General features: G+C 42.9%; 1 protein-coding gene across 1 annotated transcript; it reads left to right on the top strand.

Annotated features, from left to right (window-relative positions):
* Dgke (diacylglycerol kinase epsilon) lies at positions 1–25297 on the top strand. Its single transcript, XM_055619838.1, has 11 exons — positions 1–815; positions 5893–6052; positions 10365–10484; positions 12375–12518; positions 12816–12973; positions 13435–13486; positions 15347–15460; positions 16640–16711; positions 18839–18966; positions 19550–19661; positions 19961–25297. The coding sequence occupies exons 1-11, from the start codon at positions 358–360 to the stop codon at positions 20138–20140; spliced, it is 1698 nt and encodes a 565-aa protein (XP_055475813.1). The 5' UTR covers positions 1–357; the 3' UTR covers positions 20141–25297.
* The last annotated feature ends 1913 nt before the right edge of the window (positions 25298–27210 follow it).

The following is a 27210-nucleotide window of genomic DNA, read 5'->3' as shown; positions in this document are numbered from 1 at the left end:
TGCATTTCGCAAGCGCTGCCGCCTCGCCCCACGCAAATCTCGCGGCGCGAGGGTAGGACGGAGGCCGCAGGCTCGGCTGGAGGTAGAACCCGCGGCCACGCGAGCGGACGCGGTTCTCCAGAGACCTCGCGAGAGGGACGAGGCCCCGCGCAACGGCCGTTGCGAGCGCGGTGGCCGCAGGCCGGGCCTGTGCTGGACGGAGCCCGCGGGTGCTGGACGGAGCCCGCGGGTGCGTCCTGCGCCTTCCCCGGGTCCGAGGCCGCGCGCGGAGAAGACGAGCCGCAAGCCCGCGCAGGGAGTCCTAAGGCGAGCCCGCTGGGCCCGGCCGCTCCCTAGGCCACGCCCCGGCTTGGGAAGATGGAGGAGGACCGGCGGTCCAGCACATCCTCCCAGGGCCTGCTCCCCGATGGCCACTTGGTCCTGTGGACGCTGTGCTCCGTGCTGCTGCCGGTATTCATCACCTTCTGGTGCAGCCTGCAGCGGTCGCGCCGGCAGCTGCACCTCAGGGACATCTTCCGCAAGAGCAAGCACGGCTGGCGCGACACGGACCTGTTCAGCCACCCCACCTACTGCTGCGTGTGCGGGCAGCACATCCTGCAGGGAGCCTTCTGTGACTGCTGCGGGCTCCGCGTGGACGAGGGCTGCCTCAAGAAGGCCGACCAGCGCTTCCCATGCAAGGAGATCGTGTTCAAGAGCGACTGCAGGGCCGCAGATGACATGCCCCACCACTGGATCCGCGGCAACGTGCCTCTGTGCTCCTACTGTGTCGTCTGCAGGCTGCAGTGTGGCAGCCAGCCTAAGCTCTGCGATTACAGGTATGGCCCTTGTGGGAGGCAGGATTGCAGACGGTGGGTGGGGTGGTGAGACCTAAATTCATCCCAGCAAATGACCTAAACCATTCGCAGGCAATCCCTGGTACCTACCCTTGGCAATGCTCGTTTATATGTTGATTTTTTTGTTTGTTTGTTTGTTTTTCTTTTTTTCTTTCTGAGACAGGGTCCCCTGTAGCCAAGGCTGGCCTCAAACTCACTGGATAGCAGAGGATGACTTTGAACTTCTGGTTCTTCTGCCTTCACTCCCCGCGGCACTGTGCACCGCCAGAGCCAGTACATGGGGATCCAACCCAAAGGCTTTGAGCGTGTTACTCGAGCACTCTGCCAACTCCACCACCACCCCCTACTTCCCCACCCCTGCCAGGGCTCTCCATTTTTCATCGAAGGCCTCTTAAGTGTTGCCTGCCTCGTGGCTATTCTATAGCACCCCATTTTATATAAGGAACACTGGATGTCACGACAAATGACTTTATGCCAGTCACCAAACCAATGGTTTCTTGGTTTGAAACTGTAAAAACAGTGCTTTAAATTTCTTCTGCTAACACAGCTGTGGGGGTCAGAGTGAAAGGAGTATTTTATGTTTCCCATTTGTTTATTTACGGGTGGGGTGCACATTTGCAGTGGAGTTGTGTATGTGGAGTGAGCTTCCTTCCACCCCATGAATCTATCTAATAGATCCATCTGCTCTGCCTCCCCAGTGCTGAGATTAGAGGTGAGCACCACCGCCAGCCAGGCTGGCCTAATCTTTTTTTTAAATATATATATATTTATTTACTTTTATGTATATGAGTAATCTGTTTTCACACATACTCAGAAGAAGAACTCAGATCCCATTACAGACGGTTGTGAGCCGCCATGTGGTTGGTGGGAACTGAACTCAGGACCTCTGAAAGAGCAACCAGTGCTCTTAATCACTGAGCCATCTCTCCAGCCCTGCCTGGCTTAATTTTTTATTTTTGTCTTTTTGTAGTTGTATGGTTGTGGGTCTTTTTACCTACAGGTGCATCTGCATTACATGTCTGCTTAGTACCATACCATGGAGTCCAAAAGATCCCCTGAAACTGAAGTTACAGAGGGTTGTGAGCTGCCATGTGGGTGCCGAGAATCAAACACCTGCAAAAACAGCCAGTGCCCTTAATCATAGAGTCATCTCTCTGTCCTTCCATTTAACTTTTAAAAAAAATGTGTTTGATTAGCCAGGCAGTGGTGACACATGTCTTTAATCCTAGCACTTAGGAGCCAGAGTCAGGAGGAGGATCTCTGAGTTCAAGGCCAGCCTGGTCTACAATAAGTTTCAGGACAACCGTGGTAAGACTCTATCTTAAAAGACAAAACAAATAAAAGTAATTTACTAGATTTGGACCTGGAGAGGTGGCTTAGCAGTTGCACTAGTTGCTCTTCCAGAGAACACAGGTTCAATTCAAAGCTCCCGCCTAAGAAGGGTCAGAAAGAAATGCAGGGTCATCTTTGGCTACAGAGTTCAAGGCCAATCTGGGATATAAGAGACTATCTCAATATAATTAAATAAATTAAAGATAAACATGCATATTTCATAGCTATGACAAAAAGATTTCTGGGTAAATAAAAGTACATGTAGTTATTAAAATCTAATGAGGCTGGGTGGTGGTGACGCACACCTTTGATCCCAGCAGTTGGGAGGCAGAGGTGGTTGGACCTTTGTGAGTTTTAGGCCAGCCTGGTCTACAGAATGAGTTCCAGGGTAGTCAAGACTATACAGACAAACCTACAAACCAATAGCAACAACAACAAGAAAAACCTAACGAGAGGGCCATCAAGATGGGTAGACTTTTGATTTTTCGAGACAGTGTTTCTCTGTGTAGCTTTGGCTGTCTTGGACCAGGCTGACCTTGAACTCAGAGATCCACCTGCTTCTGCCTTCCTGAGTGCTGGGAATACAGGTGCCACCACACCAGCTTTTGTAGACTCTTGCCACCAAGTTTTACAATCCGAGTTCAGATTCTCCAGAGTCCACAGGGTAGAAGGAGAAAACAGACTTCCAGAAGTTCTCTTCTGACCTCCACACATGTGCTGTGGCATGCCCCTGTTACACACATGTGATACATTAGAAGAAAGAGAGAGAGAGAGAGAACTTTTTCTAAACTAATGAAATATGGATGTAGCCAAGGCTACATGGTAAGACCATGTCTCAAAAAAAAAAAGTGGTGGCACACATCTATAAATCCCAGCACTCAGGAGGCAGAGGCAGTCAGATTGCTGTGAATTCAAGGCCAGCCTGGTCTACAAATCAAGTCCAGGACAGCCAAGGCTACACTGAGAAACCCTGTCTCAAAAACAACAAAGAAAAGAAAGAAGAAAAGAAAAAAAAAAAAAAAAGATAACTGTGGGCTGGGCCTGGTGGTACATGCCTTTAATCCTAGTACTTTAATCCTGGGAAGAGGAAGGCAGATCTTTGTGAGTTCGAGACCAGCCTAGTCTACGAAGCACATCCAGGACAGCCAAGGCTATTTTTACACAGAGAAGCCCTGTTTCAGGAAAAAAAATAAAGGACTGTTGTTATGTTGTGCAGGCACTTCAACTGTAGCACATAACTGAGTTCAAAAAAAGGCAAAAAAAAAAAAAAAATCTAACCTAGTCATCTAACCCTCTGAAATAAAACAACAGAATATCTTTTTTTTTTTTTTTTATCATCAGGACTAGTTTTTAGGTACTAATGAATAGTACTTTTTTTTTTTTTTACTATGGAACACTTCACGAATTTGCAGTCATCCTTTCAATGAATAGTACTTTAAAAAAAATGTTTTGAGGGTCATAGGAGGAGAAGAGGGAGGGAGGGAAGGATTGGGAGGAGAAAGGGAGGGGGCATAGCCAGGATACAAAGTGAATAAGTTGTATAAATAATAAATAAATAAAATTTTAAAGACGTTTTTAGGGACTGGGATGTAACTTAGTTGGTAGAATGCCTATCTAATATGTATCTAGAAGCCCCAGGTTTGATTCCCAGTACCACTAAACCCCTCTGGTTGTACATGCCTGTGATCTCAACACCTGAGAGGTGGAGAAGAGGATTGTAGAAGTTCAAGGCCAAGTAGGGAATTTGAGGCCAGCCTGGAATATATGAGACCCGAAGAAAGAAAGAAGAGAAAGAGAGAGAAAAGAAAGATTCAACAGAGCAAAGATTGAATAACTTATGAATTAATCCACATAACATAATATTACACATTTCTTTCTAAACCTTGTTTTTAGAAAATATATACTAGCTTAGGAAAATATTCCTGATACCAACTAGGAAGAACACCGTATCCAGAACGTACAGATCACGTTCCTACCTGAAAAGCATTTTTGTACTGTAAAACTGGGAATAAGTGTTCCAAAAGAATTGAGTGGCTGGATATAGGTGATTTTATAAGGCCACAATCATTTGTAAGCCTGTGCCAGGAGCCTGAACCAAGGCTCTGCCCTTGTTTGTGGGGAGGAAGGGTTCTTCAGGGGGTTAGATTTATTTCACATGCACTGGGTGTTCTGCCTGCATGTATGTCTGCGTTCCACGTGTGTGCCTGGTGCCCCCAGGTCAGAGGAGGGTGACAGATCCCCTAGAACTAGCATTATAGATGCTTATGAGCCACCGTGTGGTTGCTGGGAATCTAACCAGCTCATCTGCAAGAATAACACATGCTCTTAACTGCAGAACCATCTCCCCAGCCCCTGTGTTTTTTCAAGACTGTAGGGTTCTTTTGTTGTGTTTTGTTTTGTTTCAAGAACAGCACTTTCTGAAGGGATTCCTCACAATGTGTCCCCTATGCTTGTCTCTGTGGTGGTAACGATTTACCTCCCAAATCTGATTAGCTGTGCAGGTGTGAAACCAAGGAGTTAAGTAGAACAGTGTCTCATAGTCTTATTCAGCTTAAAAATTGGTGGTGAGATTTGACTCTCTTTGTCACAAATAAATGTGATGATATGGGGAAAAAGAAATATAATGGTTTAGAATTAGCTGAGCCACCATTGTATATAGGTAGGTTATATAGAACATTTAAATAGCATGAACAAATCCTGGATTGCATCCCCAGTACTGGAAAAAAAAAAAAGTTTACCCAAGCCAGGTTTGGCAGCACTTGTTTATAATCCCAGCATTCTAGAGCCTGAGTCACTAGGATTAAGAGTTAAAGGCCAGAGAGGACCAAATAGCAATAACAACATACAATAATAACATGTACAATGGTTGAAATAAAATAGGAATTAGCTATAGGCTACCAATAAATGGACTGTTTACATCAACTATGTAACCGTCTGTTACAGTTGAAAGATCCATAAATGTCATGAGCAAGCTATGTTATAATTGTTTCTTAACACATTGTGCAGGTATCTGTTTTTAGCCATCAGAACTCTTGAGTAAACAGCAGTAATTACCTGACAAATTTCAACACCCAAAGGGAAAAGACACCTTTAAAATAGAAGGCCAAGATCTAACATCCAGCAGGGAAGTGTTCATTCCCTTTTTAAATTAGTTAATTTTATCCTTCTCTGTTGGCCTGTGCTTGCTCAGTCAGATGTGTTTTATTTGTGAGTGGATTAAACAGTTTAGCAGATTAATAATAGAAAGCCTAAGTCTCTCCAGCACTATTCCCTGCCTGTTGCTGGTACTGGCACCCAGTACAGAGGGAAAGCTGAATGCACACATCCTATCTTTGTTTCAGAAGTAGATATGGAAACTATTTATCTGCTCCTAAAAGAAATGAGATTTTTACTTTCCACATACAAGTTGAAAAGTTTCCAAACCAGACCCGAGGAACCACAGATGTCATAAACAGGTTTCAGCTAAAGCACACACATTTCTAATGTGTTCAGCTGGTCTGTATTGACCTTGTTATGGGGGAGGGAGGTTGTACCTATAGGAGTTGCCATGTTACAAAATTGCCCCAAGACATTGTTGTTTTAAAAATTATGATCATACGTAGTACATTTTTCTGAAATTTTGTGTTTATTTTTGTGTAGATATACTGTTTTAATCTTGACACAATGTCGTTTTTTGATTAGGAACACTGATTTTAAATTAATTGACCGCAGTCTCTTTTTTCCTCAGGTGCGTTTGGTGCCAGAAAACAGTCCATGATGAGTGCCTGAAAAGTAACTTAAGGAATGAAAAGTGTGATTTTGGAGAATTCAGAAATCTCATCATCCCACCAGGTTATTTAACTTCCATTAACCAGATGCGTAAAGACAAAAAAACAAATTATGAAGCGGTAATTAGTTTTTTTTATAAATTTATTCACTTAAAGTTGATATATAAGATAGTTAGTTCTGTATATTTGAGAAAAATTGGGAAAAATAAGAGATCAAGGGATATAAAATGTTATTATGGTATGCCATAAAACCTTACCCAAGGCACCGGGCACAGTGGCATACACCTATAATGTCAGCACTTGGGGGGGGGGTGAGTACAGGCAAGTGGATCTCTGTGATTTTAAGACTAACCTGGTCTACAAGGCAACACATAGAAACCCTGTCTCAAAAAACAAAGCAAAAAAAAAAAAAAATTTATCCAGGACGCAGCATGATGGCAACCAACTTTAATAGCAGCACTTGGGAGGTAAAGGCAGCAGAACCAAAAGTTTAAGGCCAGTTTAGTCTATAGAGCAAGTTCTAGAATGCTTAGCAAAATCTGATTTCAAAAACAGAACCAGGGGCTGGAGAAATGACTCAGCAGTTAAGAGCACTGGCTGTTCTTCCAGGAGACCCAGGATTTGATTTCCAGCACATACGTGGAGTAAGAACCAGCTGTAACTCCAGTATGTAGGGATCTAGTCCCCCTTCTGGCCTCTAGACATTGCTTTCATATGGTATACAGGTATAAGTACAACCAAAACACTCGTACAAGTAAAATAATAAAAGGCTTTAATCACAGTACTCAAGAGGCAGAGGCAGGAAGCAGATCTCAAAGAACAAAGCAAAAAATTAGGAATCACAAAAAAACAAAAATTTCAAACTAATATATCTTCAGATACATCCAGAAAAGGAAAACAGAAGAGACCAGAGAAAATCTAAATCCAGTGGCTAAAAGAACGTCAAGTGTATTAACTGGGGTAGGCTCACAAATGTTAAGGTTGAGCAACATCATGAGACAAGTAGATAATCATCCAATCTCAGGACAAGTAATGGTCAAAATGTAGGGACACTAAAAATGCCCTGCAAAGTGCCTTTGTGTTATGTATGAAGGTACATACATAAACATAAATCAACTTCATATTAAACTTGGATCCTGTCTCCAAGATACCCCGTTATGTTTGTGCAAACACTCCAAACCAAGAAACTTCTGGCCAGGCATGATGGTGCATGTGTTTAATTCAAGCACTCTGGGAGGCAGAGGCAAGTGTATCTCTCAGTTCGGGGCCAACCTGGTTTACAGAGCTAGTACCAGGATGAAAAAGTATCTTTATTCACCAGAAGTAATTGTTGTCTGTTAACCTAGGCCTAGTACTGGAAGCTCCTAGCCTCCATACAATCTAATCTAGGTCTAGAATTTTTGAGCCTCTGAGACTTGCTGCTGAATAAGCTCACCCTTTCTAGTTCTTTCTGAATGCTGGCTGACTGGTTCTTTTTTTCAGCTGACTAATTCAAACTGGCTTCACTCACTTCTGCCTGAATTGCTCTTCTTGACCTCATACTAACTTTGGCAATATGTTCTAATCTTCTGGCCATTTTCATTCTCTGGCTCATTCTGTCTTCACCGCTGTCTAGCTTGTTCTCTCTCTGCAGCCTGTCTCTATACAACTGTCCTGGTCAAAAACTGCCTTCTCCCTCTGCCCTCTTATATTGCCTTTTCCTGTGCTGTTCTCGTGAGAGTTGGGTGAATCCTACTCTGTGAGATACTTCTCTGATTTGTCACTTTGTCTGCCCCGCAATTAGACATCACTTTCAAACATGGGTGCTTCCTTCTACAAACTAACTTTATCTTCATTGTTTGGGATTAAAGGTGTGCATTAAGGGCGTGTCTACATTCCAGAGCAACCCTGTTGCTGGATTAAATGTCCTCTATGGACACCTATCACTTGCTCCTTATCTGCTGGCAACAGTCCAGTAGAGGGAGAGACACAGTGTCTGTCTGTATATCAGCTGGTGAGCCCAGCAGGCTCTGATGGGTAGTTCCAAATTCAGGATCCTACAGGTGCCCCTGATTAAGATCTATGGAACACCAAACAAAACCAAAATTAGTAAATAGAAGAAAGAGGTTTATATATTGTTGGGGAGTGCTGGGGGGGGGTGGATGGAAAGGAAATGGGAGGGGAGAACCAAAATACACAATACACATGTATGAAAGAATAAAATTATGCCATAGGCATCAAGCATTTCAGATAAGGGATACTCAACCTATGTAATGTTTTAAGTATTTGAACACAGCAGTTGTGTGGTAAATTATGTGATGACTTTGATTGTTTTATGTTGTAGGAGACGACTAATATTTACTATTGATTTATCTTCTGGTAATGCTGCTGTTAATCCTCAGCAGCTGTATAACCAAATCACTACACAGAGACTGGGTTTTTAGTTAACCTAGAACACAATGCTGGGCAATATTTACTCCCTCCTAAACCTCCAGGCCCTCAGTTTCCTAACATTTAGATTTCCCACATTATACTTGCTTTTTGTGAAATCTTAGATCTGGTTCATGCTCCATGTCCTCCAGGATCTCTCCTCCAGCTCTGCTCTCCTAGCTCTCCTCTTGCCTTCTCCTCCCACTCCTTTCCTACTCTCTAGCTCCTCCCCTGTTTCCTATCCTCTAGCTCCTCCCATTGCACAACATTGTGTCTAGTTGCTTTATTTTGTCCTGTTTACACAAGAGTTGAGACAGGATGCTTATAATGAGAATCACAATGCAATATCCAGATTGAAACCAGAGAGTTGGGGGTGGGGTGGGGGAGAAATCAGTATTTAAAGGAACAAGGGTAAGGTGTATACATTTAAAAAAACATTATACCAACAGTTTTAGAAGCGAAATTAGTAAACTTAATTGAAAATTAGTAAGAACCCCATTTTCAACTTAATTTTATACTAATTTAATTTAGCAGTAGAGTGAACTGCTCTATTAATGAGTTCTTTAAATTTATTTCTTGTGTGTGTATATGCATGAACCATAAGCATGTGTGCACTCATACATTACTCACACACATGCAAACACTCAACAGGAAATGAAAACAAAGCATGTTTAACTGTGTACTGCGCTTATTTCATGGGGTGCAGTGTGCCATGGGCATGCGGGGAGGGGGGAGGTCAGACGTTAGCTTGTAGGAGTTGGTTCTTTCTGCCAAGTAGGCTCCAGGAAGTGACCTGAGGCATCAGGCTTGGAAAGAAGGGCTTCTGCCTGCTCAGCTCTCTTGCCAGGCCCTAAATACTATTCAGAAGTTATTTAGGACCTTTAAATATGCCATTCTTATTGAAAAGGACTTCTGGCTGTCTTCTGAGAGGCAGTTATGAGCCACCTAAAGTGAGTTCTGGGACCCACACTCAAATCCTCTTCAAAAGCCCCATGAAAGTACTGTTTAAAGAATGATAAAGGGGCTGGAGGGAAGGCTCAGCTGGAAAGAGCACCAACTCTTCCAGAGGGCCAGAGCTCAATTCCCAGCACCCACCCAGCAGGTCACACTGTAACTCCAGTTCTAGGCTAAGGGATCTGCTGCCCCCTGACTTGGGAGGGCACTCCATGCTCATGGTGCACATACATGCAGACGGAACACACATGCACATAAAAATAAATCTAAAATACATTAAAAGTTGATTAAATTCATCCTGTTGGTGGTGGCACGCACCTTTAATCCCAGTACTGGAGAGGCAGAGGCAGGCAGATCTTTGAGTTCAAGCCAGCCTGATCTACAGAGTGATTTCCAGGATAACCAAGGCTACACAGAGAAATCCTGTCTTAAAAAACAACAAAAAACAGTTGATTAAATTTGATTTCTTAAAAAGGATGATATGAAAAGAATACGGTGGAGACTGGGAAAGCGATTCTCTCAGTAAGTACTTGCCGTGCAAGTGTGAGGACTCAGTTGTCAGCATCTATGTCAAAGGCTGAGCATAAGGGCATCTGTTAGAGACCCTGCCCTAGAAAGGTAAAACTCCTAGGACTCAGTGGCTAGCTAGCCTAGCACAACTGACAAGCCCCATGACCATCAGGAGACCCTGTCCTGGATAACCTCTCATGGAACACCTTTCATCCCAGCACTTGGGAGGCAGGGACAGATTGATCTGGGTGAGTTCCAGGCATACCAAGGCAATATAGTGAGACTCTAAAGAAAGGTGGGGGAGAGGGGCCTCCTGAGGAACATATCCAAGGGGGTCATCTTACCTCCGCATGGAGATATATACTACATAAGAAGTCTACATTGAGTGGAAGGTCAAGCTAGAAAGGCCTCTGCCATTCCTGGGCTTGTTCTTCATTATTGTGTTGATAGTACTGGCATGGTTCTCATTTCAGCAAATTACAACACCGTTGTTACTAAGGAAGGTTTTATGTTTATGTCTCCCAAACATTAACCCCATTTTGTTCATCTTCATTTTTAGCTAGCTTCTAAGTTTGGAAAGCAGTGGACCCCATTAATAATCCTGGCCAACTCACGGAGTGGAACTAACATGGGAGAAGGACTGCTGGGAGAGTTTAGGATCCTGTTAAATCCAGTCCAGGTAACTAAAGAGAAAAATGTTCCTTCCTACATCACCTTGTTTTTAGCTTTTATTTTCTCTGAAATGTAGTAGTTATTGATGCCCTGAATCACTACCTAGTCATAGGAAAGAATCGTAATTATAACAGACTCAAGCACTTCAAATATAAAATAAATCAAAAACCATATCACCTGGAATCCTGTTTCAAGGGAAATGAAGCTTTATGTCCCACAGAGAAGGGTACAGATGTTTGATGGCAGCACTATCCATAACTGTCTAAAAGTGGAACAGCTTGACTCTGTCGGCTGCTGAGTGGATAAACAAAGTGCGTATTCACAGAGTGGAATACTTTTCAGTGGATGAAAGAAATAAACTGTATATGATAGTGAGTGAACTGTAAAAAAAAAAAAAAAAAAACACGCTGCTGGGCTGGAGAGATGGCTCAGAGGTTAAAGAGCACTGACTGCTCTTCCAAAGGTCCTGAGTACAGTTCCCAGCAACCACATGGTGGCTCATGACCATCTATGATGAGATCTGGTGCCCTCTTCTGGCCTGCTGTCACACACGCAGGCAGAACACTGTATAAATAAAAAATGTCTTAAAAATAAATAAATAAAAATTAAAACAAAAACGCTGCTAAGTCATCCACGCTGAAGGACTCATACTGTATAATTGCATTTATGTGACCTATCTAAAAGTCATGTCAGTAGAGACGGATATGCCTGGGGCTGGAAGTGGGAAGTGACTAAGCATCTTATTAAAAAAGAAGTGTTATAAACTGGATTATCTTAATAGTTGCACAAACTAAAACCATCTGCTTGTTTGTTTACAGAATTTTTTTGATAAGTAAATTATACCTTTACTTTTAAAATGGGGGAGGCATGCCCTTAAAATTGAATGTACATAATCTAGGTGTAATGGCACACTCCTGTAATCCCAGTACACACAAGGCAGAGACAGGTAGAACTCTGAATACGAGGACACCTGGACTACACAGTAAGATCCTCTCTTAAAACACATTTTTTAGAAAAAGATTATATGTATATCCTAGCAGGAAACAATCTACTTTGAAGCCATCAGAAATGTTATTGCTGTTTTTCCCTCCAGTTAATGCTTTTTATATCTTTAGTGTTGAAGCAGTAACCCAAGATAAAGTGTCTTAACATGTAAGAACACATATTTGGTTCCTAGTACTAAAGAGAAAAAGTGATGTTAACAGTAAGATACACAAATTTGCATTTCGTCAAGGTAAATATTTTCTATGATTGCAGTATAGCCTCGTGATTACAAGCCTGGTGACTAAGGTAACTTAATTTGTGGTGATTTATTGAGTTTCCTACTGTTGGAAGTTGAGATTGTACCTGCACTTTGATTACTGTAAACTATACCACAGAAGCCACCTATACAGAGAACATTAGTCTCTTAAGTATTTTTCTGTATCAGTAATAGTTATAAATATTCAGAGTCCTTACATTTTAGATTACTGTGTATTTGTCAAAATTATTTTCTAGGAATTTGCTCTAGTGCTGTTTTGTTTTTAAGGCATAAAGTACGGAACACTAGCCAGAGGTGAATTTAACACACTGTAGTTTGATGTGAATAGAAAGTCAAAAATGTATCACAGACTTGGTTTGAATTGTATTTCAGCATCTGCAGAATCGCAGGCAACAGACTTTGGGTCTCAGTGTCCTACCCAGTCAGTAGAATGAGACTGGTTCCTCCTTTGTAGGTCAGTGTATAGGACGAGCCACAGTGAACAGGAGGTTCCCTGTCTCTGGAGAACTGTAAAAGGAAAATACATAATAGCCAGTGCTGTTGCTCAGCTACAGGCCTGTTCATCACAAGGTAGTCATCGGCAGGTGAAGGACAATGTTGGGTAAAATGATTTTTTTCTTGTCCTCTCACTTTTAGGTGTTTGATGTGACCAAAACTCCCCCAGTCAAAGCCCTGCAGCTGTGCACTCTTCTTCCTTACTACTCAGTTCGAGTACTTGTCTGTGGAGGGGACGGGACTGTGGGCTGGGTCCTTGATGCAGTTGATGAGATGAAGATTAAGGTATCTGTCTTTAATACTGTTGTAATGGGGGCTGACGATATGGCTCCGTAGTAGAGCCCTTGCCCAGCATGTGTGGGTGCAGTCCCTAGCACCGTCCCCCAAAGAATGAAATTAGCAGGTGACTATTAGATGATGAAGCCAATTTGGATAGTTGGGAATGAGACACTGATTCAGTAGTTAACACAACCTACAGTTGTTGTATTTGTGTCTTTGTTACTTTTAGTCTTTAAATTTTATAAAATTCTATTATGCTACAATCTAAAGAGGAAAATCTGCAGCACATCTTCTATATTCTAGGGACAAGAAAAATACATTCCACAGGTTGCAGTCTTACCACTGGGAACAGGCAATGATCTGTCCAACACCCTGGGCTGGGGTACAGGCTATGCTGGAGAGATCCCAGTTGCACAGGTCTTAAGAAATGTGATGGAAGCAGATGGAGTCAAGCTAGACAGGTAAGCTACACTGTGCTAGCAAGCCTGTTATTTGAGCTTGGGGGTGTTATTTGCTACACATGAAGACTTGTGTAGCCATAAAATTTCATGAAGTTTGGCCAGGCATGGTGACTCATACCTGTAATCCCAGCACTTGAGAGGTTGAGGCAGGAAAGAGTTACCATGATTCCAAGGCCAGACTGGATCATAGAGTTGAGACCCTGTCTCAAGAAACCAAAAACAAGTTAAATGCAATTTAAGTGAAAAGAACTGTATTTGTTGGTGTACTTGTAACAGGTGCTGGTGTCTTGCTCCTGGTGTTATATGTGGTTCAGTTATAAACCATACCAAAATTTGTATATTGATGTAGATGTGGATACATCCTCAAATGCTTTAAAATAGAAATTTTCATCTCTCAGGCTATCTAGAATAAAGGTTTTTTGGTAAAAGTACTGTTTTTTTTTTTAACTTCTGTTTTTTAGATGGAAAGTGCAGGTAACAAATAAAGGATACTACAATTTAAGAAAACCCAAGGTACGTTTCCAGCAGTTTAGCAAATGCACACCGAGTGTCTGTGGTACAGGATTCCAGGCGGGTAGGATGGAGAGATGTGGTAGCTAATGGGAGCTGGGTACAGAGCAGAACACCCAAGTGCCTGCCTTAGTCACTGAACTGCACTGGCTTTGGTTTAACTTCCCCCCATTGACTTATGTCTGGGGAGGTGCTAGATGAATAGTGTGCCGCTGAGCCACGTCCCCAGGCCCCAGCTGTGCTATCAAATGTGCTACGGAAAAGGTGGTGCACACCTGTAGTCTCAGCACTTGGGGAGGCAGAAGCAGGCAGATCTCTGTCAGTTTGCCTGGTCTGCAAAGTGAGTCCAGGACAGCCAAGGCTGCACAGAGAAACTCTGTCTCAAAAAAAAAAAAAAAAGTGAAAGAGATTATTGCCCAAGGGCATTTATTTAACCTGGCAGATCAGGTTAACGTGGGTCAGCAAAGAAACACGGGTTTCCCACACAGAGGTGGAAAAGCATCAGCAAATAGCAGATAATACAGAGATAACTTGTTACAGAGAATCACAGTTGAATCTCACGCGTGCTATCCCATGTACTCTGTCACTGAGCTACCCATAATCTCAATCTGTATTTTAAGAAAAATCCTGAAGATGGTGTAACCATAGCTTACAGACACAAGGAGAGCCTAGAGAACAATTTAGACTTTCTTTTCATTTTAAAGACATTTTAAAGTTAGGCTGATCAGGACTTGGCAACTGATGCCAACAAAAGGAGTAAAGCAAATATATAGCTACTGAATTCTATTTTTTATAAGAGACATCTAAATGATGTTAACCAAGTATTATAGTAAATAAAAGGGATCCGGCTAATAATGCTTATTATTAGCCCTGTAATTATTATGGCAGTATTATTTAACCTGCTATCACAATCAATTAAAGGCCAGACACCTGTTAGATTTTATAACTGTCTTATAACACCGTGGGCTGGGCAGATAATTCCACCTACGCTATCTCAAATTGTCCTCCCCATCCACCTTCCAGCCCTCATCCAATACCGTCTGCTTTAACCATTCCTAATTGGGTTGCCTCCCATCCATAATTCCATAAATACTTGTTCATTGTCATCTGGGTCACTTTCTCCATCCATGCCATTCTCAAAGTGATTCCTCCTGGCCCACGGGGTTCTCTCTCCACCTAACCCTTGGGGGCTTCCTCCTCTCCTCCTGTCTGTCTCCTGTGATTCTCCTGTCCCTAAAGCCTGGAAACCTTAGCCACACTTACCTCCTTCTGCCCTGCCTAGGTACAGGGCTTTTAATCACCAATCAGGGATAATGGGGACATTCCTTCTCATCACGTGATTACAGGAGCTAGTTCATCATTATTAATAGTGCCCATGGCAGGGAAGTACCCAGATGTCAAGGCGCTGAAATCAGCATTTGAATACATAGCACCAACAACCAAGAAAATAAAAATGAGGAATTTTAGGCTTGGAGTTAAATAAAATGCATCACTTGGCATGGCGACTATAATGACTGTGGTGTTGAACAAGAAGCTGGAGGCTGATGCCTGCTGAGAAGTGAGACCAGAGCTAGATATGTCGACAGAAGAATTGAGAAAACACAAACTAAGGGAATAAAGAGTTAAGACACACACAGTCTGAAAATTGCAAAGAAGGAACAAAGCAAGACTGCATGCAGAATACAGAACCATTCCAGGTGGGAAGCTCTGGGGTGCCAGTGTAAGCAGAAGCGGAAAGTGGGACTCCTGTAGTTCACAGCTTCACCAGGCAGTGTGTGGCAGGCTGTGGAAAGTAAACAAAGTATGGAGACTGAGCTTGACCTGTGCTTGGCACAGCTGCTAGAGTCTGCTCCTCTCTCCCAGGAGTTCACAATGAACAACTACTTCTCTATTGGACCTGATGCCCTCATGGCTCTCAATTTCCACGCTCACCGTGAGAAGGCGCCGTCTCTGTTTTCCAGCAGAATCCTTAACAAGGTGTGTTGGATAAAATAACATTTCCTGCCTATCACCGAAGGTACAGTAAAAACCAACAGATTCAGATCCCACTGACTTATGGAAACATTTATGTGCTCTGTTGTGTATAGGATTTCAACTTAAAATTGTGAACATACTTTGTTAATGATAAGAGTGTTAAAATCAGAAGTTGGACTATTTTACTTAGATGGAAGTTAATTGGAATATGTTGAAGTTTATCTTAAATAGCTGAAAGAAATTCTAGGGAAAATAATTTTTTTTTGGTTATGTCACTAATAGAGAAAATATATTCTGTTGGCTTAGGAAAGTCCCACAGGCAGATGAAGTAAGGAAAGGGGTATTTGTTATGCATGGCTCTTAGCAAAGTCATCACTTCAGCTCCTGCATAGCTGAATCCTTTGATAAAAGTAATGTTTGTATTTGTGTGTCCCCCCACATGTGTTCATGTCTTCCCCCTCTCCCATTTTGTATTTATTGTTTAAGACAGTCACTTTATATAGCCCTGGAACTTGCTATGTAGACTGGGCTGACCTTGAACTTACAAGGATCCACCTGCCTCTGCTGGGATTAAAGGTATGCTCCACCATGTCTGGCTCTGTTTAGTGAGTTTTTTGTTGTTTTGTTTTGTTTTTTTATAAGTGGTGGTGCAGACCTTTAATCCCAGCATTCAGGGAAGCAAGGGCTAGTATATATGTCCGTGAGTTCGAGGCCAGCCTGCTCTACAAAGCAAGTCTAGGACAGCCAGACTAGACAGAGGAACTCTGTCTCAAAAAAAAGAAAAACACGGAAGAGGAAAAAAAAACATTTTTTTGGTTGTAAGCCAGAGGCAATGTTCTTCTGTCCCTTAGTACCCAGGCCACAAAGCAGCAGAGGCTTACAGCAGAGGAGGAGCCTTGCCACAGTGTCTTTGTGATGCTTTGATGCTACATTTACAGTGTCTTCCTTGGGTTGTTTTTGTTTTTGTTTTGTTTTTAATTTTTGAGATAGGGTTTCTCTGTTCTGGACTCACTGAAGACCAGGCTGGCCTCAAACTCTTAGAGATCTGCCTGCCTCTGCCTCCTGAGCGCTGGGAATAAAGGCACATGTCACCACCGCCCAGCTGTCTTTTTAATGTTTTAATGCCATAATTATAGTGTCTTCATAATGTTTTAGTGTCATATTATTATCCATTTTTTGTAGGCTGTTTATTTATTCTATGGAACTAAAGATTGTTTAGTGCAAGAGTGTAAAGACTTGAATAAAAGAATTGAGGTAAGCTACCAGTGTCTTTCCTAAAAGTTTGGGTATTGTCTGGATTCTGAAGCTCTTTAACAAATGCTGAATTTTCTGTCACCGTACTTTGTTCATAGATGTGGAGTGTTTGTATGCCAGGCACTTGGCTATGTTCTTCCTCTTTGTTTGTTTTTGTTTTATGTGTATGAATGTTTGGCCTATATATAATGTAAGTGTGCCACTTGTGTGCCTGGTGCCCTCAGTAGTCCAAAGAGGGCACTAGGTCCCCTGGAGCTAGAGTTCAGGACAGTTGTAAGCTACCATACCATGTGTGTGCCCAGGAACTCTATAGGAGTAGCAGGTGCTTTTAACCAATGAGCCATTTCTTCAGCCTCCACTAGATTCCTTTACATTCATGATTCCTCTAAATTATCACTACAACCCTATATGGCAAGCATTACTATATTCCCACAGACAGATCTTGTTTGAAATTAATTTTCCTAACATAGTTCATGGCCATAAGGAACTAGTAGTCACAACTTGAACCCAGGTTTGGTCCCAGAGTCTGTTTAACTGGTAAGCTGAATGTTTAAAACATTAAATGTTTAAAGTTCCTAACATAGTGCTGACTCATCTGAATGTTCAGGAAATTTTTAAAGATTAATTCATCTTTTTTATGATACCTCTTATATATTAGAGCAAATAAAAATGTATAAACAGTAAGAATAGGGTGTTGTTGAGTGTGTATTGCCACAGAACCCTGGCATCATTTTTAGCAGTCTTGTGTATCTTGCTTACTTCTAGAAAGATTCTGTTATGGTTAATAACAACAAAACATGAACTAGAGAATCCCGAAAGTACTGAAAGATAAGAAGGGGAGAAATGATAAACATCTTGGTGCAAGAATGGACAATGTGAGCATGCAGTGAGGAGCCGGGTACACTAGCCCTAGAAAGCTGCTGCCATTCAGCAAGCCCTTAGCTGAAAGCCTCTGGGAAGCCTCCCAGCAGAGAAGGAACTGCAAGATTCTCAGCGAAAGTGTTCTTGAGTGTGGTGCTGGGATCAAACCCGGAGCCCAGACGCTTGTAAAAGAGCTTCAGTGCAGAGCATGGCTTGCAGGGAGGAAGAGGGCAAGAACCACAGCTGAAGACAGACAGACAGAGGCCAGGCCACAGAGTATCATATCAGCCTGTTTGGAACTTGCATTCTGCCCCAGTACAAGGGTAAGCCGGTGAAGGCTTGTAGTGAGGGAGTGATGGCTTGGTTTGTCCCAATTGGTGTGTTACGGTCCTTGAGAGGCAAGTATACAACCTATTAGAAACCTTAGAGGGGGATGGTGGGTTTTGCCACACAGTACTGTCAGGAACGCAAGGTACAGTGTCATCTGGTTTCCTACCAGAAACCACTGTGGGGAGCACAGTATAGATAGTGCCAGGCTCCTGGTCTGGGAACGTAAGGTGCCATGCTTCTTACTCCTAAAATGGGAGATGAGAGTAGGTTGCAGAGGAGCATTTGCTGACTGTTTTGTAGTGAGCGTTTTTTGTTTTATTATTTTTTTTAATTATGTGTATGTGTGTGTATCTAGGAAGGTACTCAAGGTATGCAGGTACTCAACCAGTTCTAGGGCAATCTGATGTCCTCTTCTGGCCTCCCTGGACACCAGGCATGCAGGTGGTACACGGACATAGAAGCAGAAATTCACACTACACATCACATTTTTAAAGTATATAAATCTTTAGGAAAAAGAAGGGCTGGATAGTCGGGATTGAGAAGGACACTGTTGGTAACTTGATTAAAAACTCTTCTGCTTGGGGCTGAGGGGACAGCTCGGTTGGTGAAAGGCTTACAGTGTAAGTGAGGACTTTCCAATCTCCAGAACCCAAGTTAAAAAGTAATAGCCAAGTAGTGACACTCTCAAAACCAGTGTCTACAGCGCCTGGGAGGTGACACCTGAGAGTGACTCCACGCACATGTGGAGGAATAAACCAATTAATGAAGAATTCGTTTCGTTGTATGAAGAGAAGACAGGCCAGGTTGCTCTGAGTTGAGGTAGGAAATTGTCTTCTGCTCGGGCATGTCTCACATCCATGAACATGCTTGCTAAAGTTTGAGTCCCTGTGGAGATAGGACGCCAGGTAGTGACTAACTGCTTACATTTCTTTAAAGCTAGAACTGGATGGTGAGCGAGTCGAACTGCCCAACTTAGAAGGTATTATTGTTCTGAACATTGGCTACTGGGGCGGTGGCTGCAGACTGTGGGAAGGAATGGGTGATGAGACTTACCCTCTAGCCAGGTATGTACCTTTGCAATGGAGCTGGGTGATGGGTTTGCTTTGGTTTGGAAACAGTCTCACTATGTAAACCAGGTTAATCTTGAACTCCCTAGCGCTGGATTATAGTTGTTAGTTACCACAGCTGGCTACATCCTGGGTTTGTCACTTTTCTCTAAAGTGCTCTGTTTTTTGTTGTTTTGGTTTTTGTTTTGTTTCAAGACAGTAGCACTGGTGTCCTGAAACTCACTATGTAGATCAGGCTGGGCTTGAACTCAGCCTTTGCCTTCCAAATGGTAGGGTTAAAGGTGTGCACCACTACCCGCAGCCTTCTGTTTTAGTTTTTGGGATTTTTGTTTGTTTTTAAACTTTTTCATTTCCCCAGGTTTTTCCTTTTTTACTTCTGTGTATGTGAATAATAAGAGGACAGAGTAGGGTGTGATGACACAGCACTCCTTTTATCCAGTGAATGAATGAATGAATGAATGAATGAATGAATGAATGAATGAATGAATGAATGAATGAAGTTGATGGCCCACCTGTGTTTTCTGTGGATAATTTGATTTTACTGCATTCTGTAATCCATATGTTGTTCTTCCAACGTTAGACATGATGATGGCTTGCTGGAAGTCGTTGGAGTGTATGGGTCTTTCCACTGTGCTCAAATCCAGGTGAAACTGGCAAACCCTTTTCGAATAGGACAAGCACATACAGTGAGGGTAGGTGACACAGCAGTGTAATGAGCTATTTCCAAGCCATTGATATGGAGAAAACAGTATTCCCCTATCACTTTCCCTAACCTTTATAGCCCATAGCACAGGCTTGCAGGAAGCTGGCCAATTAAAGAAATAAAATGCCCACTGGAAAAGAATCCCTAAACAGTCTATTGAAAAGGTATATTCAAATTAATTTTTTTAATGTCAAAGGTTAAGGTCCTATAGGAGACAGTGGCAGTTAGGAGGAACACTGGCCTGTAGCTTCTAGAACTGACACTTTTCTGACTGTTTCCTGATTGCAGCTGATTTTGAAGTGCTCCATGATGCCCATGCAGGTGGATGGGGAGCCGTGGGCCCAAGGACCCTGTACCGTCACCATAACACACAAGACGCACGCACTGATGCTTTACTTCTCTGGAGAGCAGACAGATGATGATGCTTCCAGTCCTTCGGATCAAGAGGACCTAAAGGAGGCTGAGTAGAAGGGTAGAATGGAACGGGATCTGCCCAGACCAGTAGAGACACGGTCATCCACAGGAAGGACTGTTGGCGCTCCAGTCTCCATTTCATTCCTGATGTATGTGAGCGGAGTCAACAGCATTTCCACAGCTAGGCTTTGGTATCACAAACACATACTCTTTTATCAGCAAGGCACTCTGGTCAGTTATCAGAACTGAAAGAAACAAAGTTCCATGGAGAGGAAACACCCTCCTGGCTGGATGTTTTCAGACTGGAGCTCACCCTGCAGTGTGCATTGTCTTGATGGACAGGATGTGGATGTTTTTGATATGGTGACGACAACATAACATGTTAAAAATTAACTTGCCTTTTGGACTGTTGTGGTTAACACTGGGCTTGCTCCTGCCATGTGTTTTCTAAGATTCCCTACACCCCAAACCACATGGACTCTGCATCCTGACTTCTAGGAGCACCTGAGGAGAAAAGTGAAAGAGAGTCGGTACTTAGAATTTTCACAGTAGTATATTTTCTGTCATTTTTTAGGCCTTCAGGTATTTAATGATCATATTGAGCTGAAATGCAAATTTTTGGGTTTTGTGAGGTTTTTGTGTTGTTTGCTTGAGCAATACTAGGGGTTGAATCTAGGTCCTCTGGAAGTCTAGATGATTGCTCTACCACTCTACCATTGAACTACACTCCCCGTGCTGGTTATATATTCATATATATATATACATATATATATATATATATGTATATATAATATATGTAATCAAATAGGGATTGGTGTAAAGTTTAGAGAATTTTTTAATTAGAACCTCTATAATTCCCAGCTTCTCTTTAGACTAAAAGTAGTGTTGGCAGTGGGGGGGAAAATACACATAATGGAAGTTTCTGAGTCAGATTAATTACTCAAAAAAAAAAAAAAAACAAAACAAAACCAGGCTGCCTGCCTTCCCGTTGAGTGGTCTTGTGTTGTGAAACACTGCAGGACCCTTGACAGCATCACCCTCGGAGAGGGAAGCGCTGCTGAGAGATTTGTATCATATTTATTTCAAAGAGAGAAAGATATATATTTTTAACTTAATTTATTATTTACCTTGTAGCATGATGCTCGTGTTTAGCGTTTACATTGTTTTGTACAGCTTTATTTAGTGAGGTGGTCACATAGATCTGCTGGTCACAGTCACATAGAACTCTCTTGGTTCCCATGGCATATATACTCATCTTTGCTCATTCCTCAGACTTTAAAAGGGAGGGCACATGATGAAGAACTTGGGGTTTCAAAGCGCCTACACCTCCATCTTCCGTTGCCGAGTACTTACTGAAGGCAGTTCCATGGCTGTCCGTTAGAGGGTGCTCTTCTGCTGTTGTCAGCGGCCTGCCTCTGCAGTGAGCTGTACCAGTGGGCATCTGGCTTGGTGTGTTTCTGACAAACAACATGTTTTCACTTGGTAGTCTTGTGTGAATTAACTTCTGAAAGACTAGAATCTATTCCCCAAACCACCATTTATCTCCTTTTTAATGGTTTATTATGGATCTACAGTTGGTGAATTGCCATAAATGTCAATTTGAGTCACCTCAGGCCAAGACCATGTTTTGGAAAGGACAACTTAGTAATATGTATTAGTGAGTGCATTATCTAAAGTAACTTTACACTGCTAAATGAACTTCTTCTGCCTGTCCCTTTATGGTAGCAAATTCTACCACTGAAGGTGTTCCACAGGTTTGTCCCAGCCTACTCACACAGCTTCACTCTGATCACTGCAGCCGAGGGCAGGCCGGGGTTTGCAGCTTTTCCCTTGTGACCTGATCCTGTTCGGAGTATCATGAAATTCAGCCTTAGACCCAGGGTCGGTGTGTTAGTTATCCTCTGAGGCGCAGATCATTAATTCCAGGCTGTCAATCAGAAGAGTTGGGGTAACTGTATAGTTGGGAGAACAGGCCGTGTCCCCTTCCCACACACACCATGTTCTTCACTCAGATTCCTTCTGTAACTTTGATAATACCGTGTCACAAAGCATACCAGTATTTTGTGTTTACCACAGCTCACGCTTTCAGGCACCAGGTTACCCAGCATTCCAGATACATGTACAGGCACAGGCCTTGTTTGAATACAATTTGTAAGACTTGGTATTTTCAAGTTATATATTCAGTGGTGAGAATGTCTCACCAGAGCTCTATACTTCACACACTGGTTCACCGTGAGACCCCTCTGCTCTGTTTAAAGTTGTCTCCATAGCAACATAACTTACACATTCTCGGGGAAAAACTTTAAACTATCTCTTTATCTATTTTCACATCTTTTTCTTCCCTAACACATTCCTCAGACCTCATGAACTTAGCGGCTTAACCTCCAAATACCAGGCAGCTTCTCTCGGTTCTTAGGCATCTGTTCTACTAGTCAGAGGCATTTCTGTCTAGAATACACGTTGCCCTGTAGTGCAGTAACTGAGTTGAAATGTTTTCCATTTTCTGTAACTCTTTAGCTGTGAGCCTGTAATGTAACTGATATTTATAAAAATTTTATAGTGAAAACTATGTATTTTATTTTTTTAGAGTTTGAAAATCTGTCGTACTTGCCTTTTGGACATTTGTGTATCTGGTTGTAACATAGACTGACGCAGAAAAGTCCTTTTTGTGCTGTAAACGTAGCATGTCAGAAAGATCAATTTTCATCTGTAATATAAAGTAAAATATTTCTAGTGTACACTGTGGGATTTTTCATTTGCACTAGCTAGAAAACTTGAAAGGTCACGTTAGTTTGCACACTGTGCAGATCTAAATGCATAATCTGATCAGAAAGGCCACTAGAATAGGTATAATTTATACTGTTGTTCAAAATGAAAGTATTGAAGCAAGAAACCAGCACTTTATATTTAGAAATGTGATGGGTGGGATGGGGTTGTTAATTTGGTTGCTGTGGCTTTCTTTAACTTCTGAACAGTTTGGGACAGGGAGTGTTAAGTAGATTTGTTTGTTTGTTTGTGTGAGATAAGGTTTCTCTGTGTAGCCTTGGCTGTCCTGGGATGCTTTTTAGACTCACAGAGATCCGCCTTCCTCAGCCTCTCCAGTGCTGGGATGAAAGGCCATGCCCAACTATTAGGATTATAAATTCTAAATATATATACATATATATTTAGAAATTTTTTTTTTTTTTACTCTAGAAATTTTAAAAAAAAATAGTTTTGTTAGTTCACCCCAGTCCTTATGAAGTCCCATGCCCAGCAGTAGCACAGGCTCTGGCTTTGGCTCACCTTTACAAAGCCTGTCCTGTGTTTCTAGAACCCTCAGACCTAGCCCTGCATCTCAGGTATTCATCCAAGCCAGGAGGCCAGGCGTGTGGTTGACGGGTGAATTCCTGAGCCGGGTTGTAGGATCGAGGAGCCCCCTTTGTTTTAAACAATGCTCTTGTTTGTATTAAGTTGGCAGTATATGCTGTTATAATCCCTGCACCTAGAGGCCAAGTTCAAGGCCAGCCTTGCTATATGTAAGGACCTTATCTCAAAAAAGTTTACATCCTAACCTAATTGGTGACCTAACTACTAAAGAAACTATAGTTCCTGGTGTAAATGCAGTCTTTAGACTGCTGTGTGGACTCTTGGAGGACTGGGAGTAGAGCCGGTAGAGCAGAGTGAGCAGGTGAGCGGGTGACTCTTCAGTCCGTGCAGCACAGCAGACTGCGCTGAACCTGCACCGCACTGAGCCATACCCAGTGACAGGTGAGACCAGTAGGTCGTGTCCCCACTACTTAAAACATGATTCTCAGTTGAGCATGATAGCGGTGGCTGCAATCTCAGGAAGGGGCAGGAGGATCTCTGAGTTCAAGGCCAGCCAGCCAAGGCTACATAAACCCTGTCTCAAAGGAACAAGGTTTTTATGTGTAGGGGTGTTTGGTCTGCATGTGTCTACACCGTGACAGTGCCCAGTGAGGCCAGGAGAGGGCGTGAGATGAGCTACACTGTGAGCGCTGGGAGTTAAACTCAGGTCCTCTGGAGGAGCAGCCAGTGCCCTTCACTGCTGAGCCGTCTCTCCAGCCCCAAGATTATATTTTTGTAAAAGGGATTTGGAAAGTACTTTCTTTGATGATTTTGATACATGGTTGATTTTCTAATGAGTTTTTAATGCATTCAAAACTGTGTTTTTTCTGGAAATGCTTTGTGTGTGTGTGTGTGTGGGGGTGTCTCAGTGCCATTTGGAATATACTCATTTGGCTATCTCACAGCGTTCAGAGGAATTTTTGTTGCATAGTAAAATACCAAACTTAAGCCTCTGTTCCTTGTGTTGTGACTGTCATGTGGAAATTGCCTGTGTATTCAGTGACTTTACCTAAATACACACGTCTTTACCCTGATGCCCCTTGCTGCATAGGGAGTATGAGGCCGCTTACTGGTCTCAGAGTCTATATCCTAAGATTCTTGAGAAAAGCATATTAAAAAGTCAAGTTCTAATACAGACATTGGCAATATTTAGCCCTCTGGGAATACCTGTAGAATATAATCTACCCAGGAAGTATGTAATCATGATGCTTATCCTAGACCAAAATCCTTTCCTCAGTCTCTGTAAGGATAACCTAAGCTACTCAAAGGAGGAGCCAGCACAGAATACACTGAACAGGAAAAGAACTCTGGTGACTGGCATAGAATGTTGAAACAGGGAGAAGATTGTTTCCTAAGGTTTTTTTCTTTCCCCCTGTTGGAGTAGACAGCAAACTGATTGGACGGGCAGATTTGACAGGCTAAGAAATGCAGCATTAGACGGCACTGCGTGGTGGCCCCTAGGCGGTGATTGCCTCGTACAACTTTTCTTCTAATTGCTGGGTTCAGGGCTCTGCTAGTCCTTAGAACTCGACCCACTTGAATGATCAGGATGAACAGACTGGCCCTCTGTTCTGTGATTCTGCCCTAGCCTCGCTGGGTCCTCGATCCTCTCACAAGAACTCGTACCTCTTAACTCACGGCCTTGAAGATAGTCAATGACTCCACCGGAGCAGCCAGCCACAGTCATCCCGCTCCGGGCACAGTGCTGAGCTCTGCCAGTGTTAGTTATCCTATGTAATCGCTTCCGTTTGAGTTGGGTCTGCCTCCTGCGATCAGTGCCTACAAAGAGAAATGTAAATGAAAGCATTTGATATGTTGAAGATGTGTCTGCTTGTTTTAAAATAAAGTTGAAAGTGTAGCACTTAGCACAGCGGGTGTGTGTTTGTCAGACAACAATGACACAGAAAGAAGCTGTGAGTCTCGTGGTCACCAGTCTTCAGCAGGGCCAACATACTTCATGGCGAATTCTAAGTTATTTTTGGGTGGAAAAAAGAAAACAGAAAAATTATAGTGCCCTCTGGGTGTGGTGACACACCTTGTGGTGGTTCAAATGAGAACGGCCCCATGCACTCACGTAATAATTGGTCCCAGTTGGTGGAACTTTGCCGAGAGTTAGGAGGTGTGGCTTTGGAGGAGGTTTGTCCCAGGAGTGGGCTTTGAACCTTCAGAAGCTTCCCCGTGTGCTCTCTGCCTCCTGTTTAGGGTTTGAGTTGTGAGCTCTCAGCTGTTCCAGCTGCCATGTCTTCACCGCACTTCCATTAGAATTTAATTAAATGGCTCTGAAGAGGTGGCTCATCAGTTACGGACACTTGACTGTATAAGCATGAGAACCCAAGTTCGGATCCTGGCACCCACACACCAGGCTGGTGTGTTCCCTCAAGTCTCTGTAACCTCGGCGTTCAGGAAACAGACGGAAGGATCCTGGAACTTGCTCACTACCAACCAAGGAAAAACAAAACCCAGGCCCACACACACCTTTAATCTCAGCACTTAGGAAGCAGACGCAGGGATCTCTGAGTTTGAGGCCAGCCTGGTCTACATAATGAGTTCTAGGACAGCCAGGGCTAAAAAGTGAGAATCTGGGTCGGAAGGTACAAGCCACACCATATGCCCCACAATGTGGCAGGATAACATCCGTAGAACATCTGTCATTCATAAAGCAGTTCCAACCAAGTGTTTTATTCCTTTCAAAAAAATTCAACTGTGATAGCACAAGCCTGTAATCCCAGCACTCAGAAAGACAAGCAATCAGGTCTCTGTGAGTCGAGGCCAGCCTGGTCTACAAATCGAGTCCAAGACAGCCAAGGCTACACAGAGAAACCCTGTCTTGAAAAACCAGGAAAAAAAAAAACTTAAAAAATTCAAATGAATCAGAAGAACAGATACAGTTTCTATTGCCCAAATCATGACCTTTATTCAGAAAGGTTAATGATATGTTTGAGGTTGTCCTGACTCCATTTTGCTTCTGCTTAGAACACTTGTCAGGCAGCCTTCTGCCCTCCCTCCAACAACAGCCAGGTCTCTCTTGGCAACACATTAGGGGTTTCCATGACCCTAACCATGGCCCAGATGTTTTAACCAAAATAATAATGATTATACAGGCAAAACATAAAATAATGTGAAAGACCCCAGCCTCACACTAAGTTAAACATAGCTAACGCCATTTTGTGGGACACCACTGTTTTGTAAAACTCTGAAGGCCAGATGAGAAACTGGAAAATTACTGAGAAATCCTAGCTGTGTCACCCACTTGGGATATCTGTGGTCAGGCTGCCCCAGTCATACTAAAAACAGTTTGTGTTAATCACTCTCATAGATATCTGTGAGACTGTTTCAGCTAAGATAGGGAAAAACAAAATAACAGGTGGCGGGCCACGTCAAGGGGTTATCCTACCCCCCTTGACCACCCAGTTCCTGGAATCTTGGTGCCCCTGCCAAACTTTGACGCAAATTGTGGTCTCGTGTAAACGTACCAATCAGCCCCCTGTAACCATGCCCTCTCGCTTCTGTACCAGTGCTTCTGCTCTAAAACCCTATAAAAACCCCAGTTTTTCCCCAAGGAGGCGCGCAAGGTCCGAGTGACCTTGCTGCCCCGAGTACTCGTGAATCAAAATAAAAGCCTCTTGCTGTTTACATCCGAATGGCCTCGTTGATCCTTGGGAGGGGGTCTCTCTGACGGAAGATACCCTCCGGGGATCTTTCAAATGGGAAAAGGTATAAATCAAAATTAATTGTCATGTTGTAACTAAAATAATTAGGTTCTGTCAAAACAAATG

Source organism: Psammomys obesus, unplaced genomic scaffold (genome assembly GCF_907164565.1).
Source record: "Psammomys obesus unplaced genomic scaffold, mPsaObe1.curated_primary_1811, whole genome shotgun sequence".
NCBI classification, from domain to species: domain Eukaryota; kingdom Metazoa; phylum Chordata; class Mammalia; order Rodentia; family Muridae; genus Psammomys; species Psammomys obesus.
Note: the sequence above shows the minus strand (reverse complement) of the source record. Positions and strands in the feature narration are given on the sequence as shown.

Coding starts and splice junctions, on each gene's coding strand:
- Dgke (XM_055619838.1), top strand. CDS start 358: ATGGAGGAGGACCGGCGGTCCAGCACATCCTCCCAGGGCCTGCTCCCC. Junction 15,461..16,639: donor CCAGCAGAATCCTTAACAAG/GTGTGTTGGATA, acceptor CATTTTTTGTAG/GCTGTTTATTTATTCTATGG. Junction 16,712..18,838: donor ACTTGAATAAAAGAATTGAG/GTAAGCTACCAG, acceptor ATTTCTTTAAAG/CTAGAACTGGATGGTGAGCG.